The 9,619-nt window shown below is 33.4% G+C and overlaps 1 protein-coding gene and 1 pseudogene across 2 annotated transcripts; both read left to right on the top strand.

Annotated features, from left to right (window-relative positions):
• Positions 1–2,081: 2,081 nt before the first annotated feature.
• On the top strand, positions 2,082–8,704 carry LOC146922503 (protein SUPPRESSOR OF npr1-1, CONSTITUTIVE 1-like). Of its 2 annotated transcripts, XM_085715393.1 has the most exons (6): positions 2,082–2,730; positions 3,898–5,009; positions 5,122–5,424; positions 6,127–8,243; positions 8,328–8,379; positions 8,446–8,704. In XM_085715393.1, exons 2-4 carry the CDS (start codon positions 3,984–3,986, stop codon positions 8,173–8,175), a joined length of 3,378 nt encoding a protein of 1,125 aa, XP_085571519.1. In that variant the 5' UTR covers positions 2,082–2,730; positions 3,898–3,983; the 3' UTR covers positions 8,176–8,243; positions 8,328–8,379; positions 8,446–8,704. The 2 variants fall into 2 exon arrangements, with proteins under 2 accessions (XP_085571519.1, XP_085571518.1); XM_085715392.1 differs by lacking the exon at positions 8,328–8,379.
• On the top strand, positions 2,258–2,764 carry LOC146922504 (toll/interleukin-1 receptor-like protein pseudogene; annotated as a pseudogene).
• Positions 8,705–9,619: the final 915 nt, after the last annotated feature.

The following is a 9,619-nucleotide window of genomic DNA, read 5'->3' as shown; positions in this document are numbered from 1 at the left end:
TCGTATTTCCCAAAGTTCACTAGGGGCTCACCGCGACGGTTGTATCCCTTGAGAGGATAATTAAATTAATGTACAAATTTAGAAGTGTAGGTTAAAATATGATTTAGAAACATTATTAAGGTGTTGCTTGATTTAAATTATGTGAATGTGGTATTTGATATCAATGATTGATATAAACGTGATGTTATGTATTGTATACTTGATTGAATTAGAGTTTTTCTTTGTATGGCTATAGTTTATAACAATTTAAACAATCTATTAAATATAAATGATTTAATGTGATTTATTTTCTTTGTATGGCTATAGTTTATAACAATTTAAAATAGAAATGATTTAATGTATTTTATTATTTATAAACATGTATTAATTACTACGACATAAAAAAAATACGTAGACATGAGAAAAATGTAAATATGTAAATATTATTACTCAATTCATTCATTGATTATATGCTTATAATCGGCTGAAATCAATTTAAAAAATTATTAGAGCATCTCCAATTAAAAAAAATTCTTTTAAAACATGTTTTGGGTCACATACACTTTTACAAAACATAGGTCACACTATTTTGTTGCTGTCTATTCTCATTGTGAATATCATAGTGATTTGTTCTTTTAACGAGTTACTTCGGGACACATACTTTTGCTTAATATGTCTTTCTGAAACAAGCATGAGATAATCTTTATACTAAAATTTCTAAGAATGTGACTTTAATATTGAGCATTTGTAGTTTTCTTTTCTAGTTTGTAGTCCCTTTATATGTCCGTATTTCTTTTCTAGTTTTTTTTTTTTTTCATTTCCCAAAGGTTGTCGTATTAATAGTGTTTCTACTGCATAAAGCATCATGTTCATCTGGTTTTCATGTCCATTTGTTTGTTAATCAGAAAGTTTGAGTTTATGGATTGGTTGGTTGTATTATGAAGGTTTTCTCAAAAATTGGGAGACAAAGTTTGAGATTGTGATAACAAATATAAAGCTAGTGAAAACTGGACCATGGTGACCTTTATTAGACATGTCATTGGCAGGTTGCCTTGGAAAGACTGGTATCGTATTACGTTGTTTTCAATGATTACGCCACCACACTTCACCTTCTCCATCTAATAATGTACCATTGTCTTCTACAAATATAGTTGAATTCAATAATTAAAAGAAGCAAATTTTAGTTGGACTAGATTTGTATAACAGGTTTGTTCAATTCGTCCTCAATTATTTATAGACTAGTTAAATTGGTTCCAAATAGTACTTGTTATGACTGCTATACCTTCCACCTTGGGACTAAGATTTGAAAATAAGAAAAATAAACTACCGTAAGGAGTTAAATTCGACCATTCAAACTTTATCCTATATGGTTATTGTGTCTAAGATACTTTTGTGAAAACATAAAAATATGTAGCTTTTGTCAAAAAAATAAAAATATGTAGCTAATTTCATCTTCTTGTATCCTAAGCAAACAACATTATTAATGATAGGCTTTTCATACGTGGCTAAATTGGCATAAACTTAAGAGTTCAACTTTTAAGGGGGATTGGTTAAATGCTTGCTTAAGATAATGAGCTGCATCTAAACTATTCTTTTATCTTTCCCTTTATAAAGCTTAAAAATCCATAAATGGGACGCTAAATAAGTCCCACATGGACAAAAGAAAATAGTATTATATAGTTTATAATCTTGGAATTGCTTCCAATAGTTTAGAAATAAAACACTTGTTAATAATTTTATGTCCTTGCACCGCAAATTATCATGATCCATTTTAAAAGGTTAAGCTAACAAGTGAAATAGAACCATTGTTAAGAATTCAAAAATAAAATAACCAATAAATTTTAAGTAGAAAAATATACTTTTTGTTGTTTTAATGCTTGAATGCACAATTTTTTTTTTAAAAAAATCCACTTTAAACTTTTAAACAAATGCCTCAAGAGCATCATTTCCCTTTTTTTAAATCCCATGGGAGTGGCTTATCTCTGTTGAGTGTCGTCTCTATCATAGTAGCTTTACTTTTTTTCTTTTTTGGTACATGCTTTGCTTTACTTTTACTGATTCGATATCATTCATATATAGTGGCCATCTGCTTGTTTCCCAACGTGTAAAGCTACTTCCCAACGCGTAAAGCTATCTTTTGATATTCTCTCTTGATTTTTTATTTTATATTTTTTCTTTCTCTTGATAGATAGATACAGCAACTCTTCTCTTGGAAGGGGAGGATCCAAATCCCTGCTTGTGTAACATACTACGGTTGGAACCATACATTTTCAGAACCATGGCTTCTTCTTCTCAAACTCCTCCTCCTAAGTATGATGTGTTCTTGAGCTTTCGAGGAGAGGACACGCGTTACAATTTCATCAGTCATCTTTACGCTGAGCTGCAAAGGAAGAAGATTCAAACATTCATAGATGACAGACTCTGCAGAGGTGACGAGATTTCACCGACACTATACAGAGCAATCGAAGAATCAATGATTTATGTTGTTGTTTTGTCTGAGAACTACGCTTCTTCCAGTTGGTGTTTGGATGAACTTACACATATCCTCCAATGCAAAGAGAAATATAGTGGAAGGCATGTGATACCAGTCTTCTATAAGGTGGATCCATCAGATGTTAGACATCAAAGAGAGAGTTATGCAGAAGCTCTTGTTAAGCGCCAACGTAGATTTACGGATGATCAAGTGAATGCATGGAAGAAAGCTCTAACCCAAATAGCTGCTCTCTCTGGCTGGGACTCACAAGTAACCAGGTCACTATTTTACAATTTAATAATTACATTGTAATAAGTTGTTTGGAACCAACGTAATAAGTTATTCAAAAGAGATCCCAAATAAGCTGGTTTGCATAAATAAGCTATTTTGAATAAGCTGTTTTTAAAAAAGAGATCCTAATAAGTTGTTTTGCATAAATAAGCTGTTTGGAATAAGCTGTTTTTAAAAATGAGATCGTAATAAGTTGTTTTTGCACAAAAAAGTTGTTTTTTAAAATGAGATTTTAATAAGCTGTTTTGCATAAATAAGCTGTTTCGAATAAGTTGTTTTTTAAAAGAGATCCTAATAAGCTGTTTTGTACAAATAAGTTGTTTCGAATAAGCTGTTTTTGAAAATGAGATCGTGATAAGCTGTTTTGCATAAATAAGCTCTTTTGAATAAGCTATTTTGCATAAATAAGCTGTTTAGAATAAGCTGTTTTTAAAAAATGAAATCCTAATGAGCTGTTTTGCATAAATAAGTTTTTTCGAATAAGTTGTTTTTTAAAAAAGAGATTCTAATAAGTTGTTTTTTTAAAAGATATCATAATAAGCTCTTTTGCGTAATTAAGCTGTTTGAATAAGCTGTTTTTTAAAAATATATTGTAATAAGCTGTTTTGCATAGATAAGATGTTTTGAATAAATTTTTTTTTAAATAGATCTTAATAAGCTCTCTTGCATAAATAAGCCGTTTTAAAAAAGATCGTAATAAATTATTTTGCATAAAAAATTATTCATTTTGGTATTTTATTTTATGAATTTAAAAAAAGTGGGAGAGTGATGATGATTTAGTTAAAAAAATAGTTTAGTTAAAAAAAATAAGGTGATAATCAAAACTATAATTATTTAAATAAAAAAGATTAATATTTTTTGAAGTTATCTATTGAACTTTTTTATTTTAAAGAAGTGATCCATTGGATTTTTGAAATAAGGTGCATGGATCAAATCCATCTATGGTTTTTAATGGATTGATCCAAACCAATCCATCTATAACACATTCAAATATGAGGCTGTAGTTTAGTAATACTTGGATAAGATCTTCATTTTAGAAAGTGAAACTCAATAAAATTGAACCAAGATGCGACTTATGTTTTTCTTATTAACTTCTTTAGGCTAGTTTTTATAGTTTGAAGACTAAAGCTTTGTTTTTTTTTATCATGTGCCAGACCAGAACACACGCTTGTTGAAGACATTGTGAGAGATATTTCAAGAAAAATTGAATTTGAATCACTCTTTCGTAAGCGATTATCACATGATTGGAATTGACAAGCATATTGAACAAATCCAATCCATGTTGCACCTTGAGTCAGAGTCCGTTCGAATGGTAGGAATTTGGGGTATGGGAGGAATAGGAAAAACAACAATTGCTACAGCAATATATCACAAACTGGCAAATCAATTCAGTTCCGGCAGCATCGTCCTAAATGTTCAACAAGAAATAGAGAGATTTGGACTATACCATGTACAAAGCAAATATATATCAGAGCTTCTAGGAGAAAACCACACACCCTCTAGATTAAGTCTTTCATATGGATATGATCCAAGGCTCGAAAGGACAAAGGTTCTCCTCGTTCTTGATGATGTGACCAATTCTGATCAACTTAATGATTTAATTGGAAGGTGTAGTAGTTTTGGGGAGGGTAGTAGAATCATTGTGACTACTAGAGACAAGCAGGTATTGAAAAATGTCGATGTTGATGGAATACATGTCGATGCTGATGGAATACATGAAGTCAAGGGGATGAATTTTCAAGAATCTCTGCGTCTTTTTTGTTTAAAGGCCTTTAAACAAAACTATCCCATAGAAGATTATGCAGGCTTGACAGAGAAGATATTAAATTATGCTGAAGGGGTTCCATTAGCTCTCAAAGTTTTAGGCTCTTCTCTTTATGGTAGAACAAAGGAAGTATGGGAAAGTCAATTAAAAAAGCTGAAAAAGTCAGGCAAGAATGACATTTTCAAAGTGTTGAAATTAAGTTATGATGGGTTGGATGAAGATGAGATGGACATATTTCTTGACATAGCTTGTTTCTATAGAGGACATTTGGAAAATGTTGTAACACAAACACTGGATAGTTGTGGTTTCTCTGCTCATATTGGAATGGATGTTCTCAAAGATAGGTGCCTTATATCTATTTCGGAAGGTAGAATTATGATGCACGATCTAATACAGGAAATGGGACATGAAATTGTTCGTCAACAATGTGTCAATGATCCTGGAAAACAAAGTCGATTATGGAAGCATGATGACATTTATAAAGTTTTAAAAAGGAATAAGGTATATTCTTTTGTACAAATATCATATACTTGTTTTCTTGCAGACTACATAAGTCCTGTAACCACTTTTTTCAATTTTTATTTGTCTCTAATTCCATTGCATATACTTTTAGGGGACGGATGCAATCCAATGTATATTCCTGAACATGTGCAAGATAGAAAAGGTTGAATTACATCCTGAAACATTCAAAAAGATGGATAATCTTAGAATGATACAGTTCTATAAACCGGATGGCTTTTCGAAAGACTCAAATGTGATTCTTCCAAAATTTCTTAAAAATCTTCCGGATGATTTAAAGTTTCTTCGTTGGGATAGCTTCCCTCAAAAATCACTGCCACTGGAATTTTGCCCCAAAAATCTAGTTAAACTTGATATGCCTCATAGCCATCTTGAACAACTATGGGAGGGAGAACAGGTATTTGCTTTATGTTTTGTTTATGTGTTGAACTAATAGAAAGAGTCTCTTGATCTTATGATATGTCTGTTATTGCTAGTTAAGAAGTTGTTACTAGTTAGTTAATTAGATAATGGGTTAGTTAGTGGGTGTGTTAAGAGATAGTTAGGTCAAATAAGACACTCTGCCTATAAATAGGGAGAAGGGATTAGAGACGGCATCATTGTCATTTGAGAGGAACAGGGCTTTTGGCATTGGGGAGGTAGGCAGACCTCGATGTGTTGCCATTGTTTGTAATGAAAGCAAATTCTTCTTCCCTATTATCAGTTAATATTCCAGTTGGTTCTATCATCTTATTAGAGTAGGACTCAAGAGCAAGTTTTACATATACAAAAGTTGGGCACACATACACAAATGATGAAAATTGAAAAGACATAATTTAGCACATTTAATTTGTTATGTGTGTGAAATGATTTTTTTGTAGATATGTTTAAAAAACATAATAAAAAGTTCAAAAAACTTATAATGTTTCATGCTGGATTCTAGGGTGATGACTCAATTAAATCCCTCACCCATGTACCACTCACTTTCTTCACTAGATTAAATAAAATGATTAAGTATTGAATAGTTGAGTAGTAAGTGTTCAATTATTTATCAAATAAAATGGTTCAAGTTTACAAACTTTTATTTATGTTACTTTGGTCATTTATTTATTGTTTCCAGGATTTACCGAATTTGAAAACACTTGACCTTCGTGGTTCTGCAAACCTGGATAAAATACCAGACCTCGGTCAATGCCCAAATATTGAAGAAGTAGTTCTTAGTCACTGCACAAAGTTGAGTAAAGTCTACTCTTCTAGTTTCCTGTCCAAGCTCAAGTGTTTATGGTTAAATGGTTGTATTACCCTTAAGAGTGTACACATTCCTAGTAATATTTTCCGGACAACTTCTGGATTAATAGTACTCCATGGTTGTAGCAGTCTTGACAAGTTTTCAGTCAGTGATGCAAATAAAGATATGGGGGTTCAAGGAATTACTAGAAGAACCCGAAGATTCAAAAATGACCAAAAAGCCCAACGTGATAAATTCCAAAAAGAAGCAAACAGTATCTTAGACGACTTTGTAGAACCCCATTGTGCAAGACCCCATTCCGAGATCAAATTAGTAGACGAACCAAGACGTTTCTTGGATCCTTTTGATCCCCTGGATTATGCTGAGTCAAACAAAGAACCAAAGGATAATATACAATTACTAAGCTTTGAAGAGTTGAGAGAAGGTTCACCCTCATTATTTCCAAGTCTCAACGAGCTTTGTTGGTTGGATCTCTCTCATTGTCAATCACTCAAAAGCCTTCCAATTGACCTTTTCAAATTGAAATTTCTCAAAAGACTTTACCTCCGTGGTTGCTCGAATTTGGAGGCGTTCCCAGAAATTGAGGAAATGTCAGAAAATTTATCGGTGCTTATCTTAGACGAAACAGCAATAATGGAACTGCCGTCATCCTTACACCATTTGGTCGGGCTAGAAGAGTTGAGCTTGCACAATTGCTCAAGGCTTGAGATTATTCCATCTTCCATTGGAAGTCTCAGCAAACTCAACAAGTTAAGCATTACCTACTGTGAATCGCTTGATACTTTTCCAAGCAGTATTTTCAAATTGAAGCTGACAAAACTTGATTTGCATGGTTGCTTAATGTTGAAGACCTTTCCAGAGATCTTAGAGCCTGCAGAAAATTTCATTCACATTAACTTAGCAAAAACAGCAATTAAGGAACTGCCGTCATCTTTGGAAAATTTGGTTGGACTTCAAACCTTGTGCCTGAAGTTCTGCACTGAGCTGGTGTCACTTCCAAACAGTATTGTCAATCTAAATTATTTATCTGAGCTTGATTGTTCTGGCTGTTGCAGTTTAACAGAAATCCCAAATAACATTGGTAGTTTGTCATCACTTAGGGAACTTTCACTTCAAGAAAGCAATATTGTGAGCCTTCCAGAGAGCATAGCTCATCTCTCAAGTTTAAAATCACTTGATTTGAGTGATTGCAAAAGGCTTGAATGTATCCCACAACTTCCGCCATCTCTAAACCAGTTGTTGGCGTGTGATTGTCCAGCCATTGGGAGAATGATACCAAATTCAAGGTTGGAACTTCCATCAGTTTCTGACAAGAATACCTTCAAATTTCATTTCACCAATAGTCAAGAACTGGATGAAACTGCTTGCAGTAATTTTGGGGATGAAGCACAGCTTAGGATCACCCAGGATGCATATAAGTCTGTGTTCTTTTGTTTTCCCGGGAGTGCAATTCCTGGTTGGTTTCCTTATCGTTGTAAGGGACACTTAGTAACAATGGAAAAAGATTCTCTAGATTTGCCACGTAATAGTAAGCTTGTTGGTTTTGCTCTGTCTGTCGTTTTGGGTGGTGTAGATTTGGATGATGCAGATGTAAGTAATAGGAGATTTAAATACAGATTATCATTTGAATCTTATGGTTGCCGACACTATCTTCCTATTCCTTTCAATGACAATAGTTACACTTTCTATTGGAAGGGTCGAAATAGGTTATTCATCCAAGATCACACATTCATATGGAAATATCCATTGCACTTTGGAAGCAATGACAACAGCCTCTTTGATGTCCAAAAATTTACTTTTGAGTTCATCAAACGTGATTTTATCCATGTTAACTCAGATGTCATGGTGAAAGAGTGTGGAATATGCCCTCTTTATACAACAGAAAAGGATGACAATTGTGGTAATAGTTTGAGACTTTAAAACAATGACATTGAAGAATCGAGTCGGAGCAATGCTGGAAACAAACAAAAGAAGATAGGTGGTTGGAGGTATATAATATGTTTCAAATAGAAGTTCTAATTCTCATTTTTTTTTTAGTTTTAAATTTCATAAGTACTTTGAACACCTTTTAGGTTATTCCATGGGTTCGTTTACAACAAGATATCCAACTTACCATAAGACAAGGTATTAATTCTGCTTTCAGCCTTTCACCTTGTGTTTAACTTTCTGTATTGATTGTTTGCATTTCAGGCATTTCAAATTCATTTGGATTTCATGCATGCAACTGTCTTTTTCGAAGTTTATGCTGATTGGCGAGCTTGTCTGCACTTCATGAAGAATGCCGTGATTTATAAATGTTGTAGGCCTGATGTGGTTAGTGTTAATTGTGGTTTGACAGTTTCTAATGGTGACTGGTCGAAGATGTAGCAGCCCTTGCAAGGGTATGAACTATCATATTTTCTTGTCTCCGAGATAAATTAACCAATAAAATTGTACTATTTGATTAAAACTCCATGGACCTATGCAAAGTTTGGTGAAAATCTAAAATCAATCGACTATTCAAACTTCAGACCATATACCACTTTTGAATAAAGACTACCAATTGGTTATGACGATTTTCTATAGATCGATTGTAACACCCATACTAAACGTATCTAGAAAGTTTAGCATGAACGTTATTCTTAGTACCGGATACATTAAAATATACAACATTAAAACTTCGAATGAATATTCTCATACAACAAATGCGTTTGTACATCATAAATACAACTCAACTTTTCATAAATATACTATGAGCAACCTTGATTATCCATACATCCCGCAGAAGTATAAACGAACACTTGTCGCAATATCCATCCGGCTACTAGCTTGCTAATCCAACTTTGTTAATCCGAAACAAATAAGGATTGGGATGAGACATAATGTCTCGGTGAGTTCCCCTAAATCCTAGGCTATAGGCAACCTCAAGGGGAAACCTACGGTCACCACGTGTCTACATTACAACCCGACGGTTGATTATACGTGTGTGGGGACTTGCATACTTAGACGGTAGTGCATACTAGAGCCGTCATAATCTTATCTTACTTGTTATGGGCTTCACTTCCTATACATGTCATGGCGGTCGAGGGGGAAAATCTAAGACCGCATTGCCAAGTATACGATCTACGTATCAAGGCCTAAACTAACATAATCATGACATAAATCTAAACCGGACGATTAGGGGAACCTAAGTTCGTCATCGGTTTCATATTCTTTACTTGTTCTATCCATAACTTGCTCTTGTTCTTGTTCTTAAACATAATCATACATGGGCTCGTTCATGAGCATAAACATAATCATAATCATAATCATATTAAACATAAACGTATCTAAGTTCATTCATAGGTTAGCGTTGAACAAACAATTATTATCTTGATTCATTTTA

This window comes from Medicago sativa, chromosome 5 (genome assembly GCF_051527215.1).
Source record: "Medicago sativa cultivar Bolivia chromosome 5, Bolivia_mono, whole genome shotgun sequence".
NCBI classification, from domain to species: Eukaryota; Viridiplantae; Streptophyta; class Magnoliopsida; order Fabales; family Fabaceae; genus Medicago; species Medicago sativa.
Note: the sequence above shows the minus strand (reverse complement) of the source record. Positions and strands in the feature narration are given on the sequence as shown.

Coding starts and splice junctions, on each gene's coding strand:
- LOC146922503 (XM_085715392.1), top strand. CDS start 3,984: ATGATTGGAATTGACAAGCATATTGAACAAATCCAATCCATGTTGCAC. Junction 5,010..5,121: donor AAGTTTTAAAAAGGAATAAG/GTATATTCTTTT, acceptor ATATACTTTTAG/GGGACGGATGCAATCCAATG. Junction 5,425..6,126: donor AACTATGGGAGGGAGAACAG/GTATTTGCTTTA, acceptor TATTGTTTCCAG/GATTTACCGAATTTGAAAAC.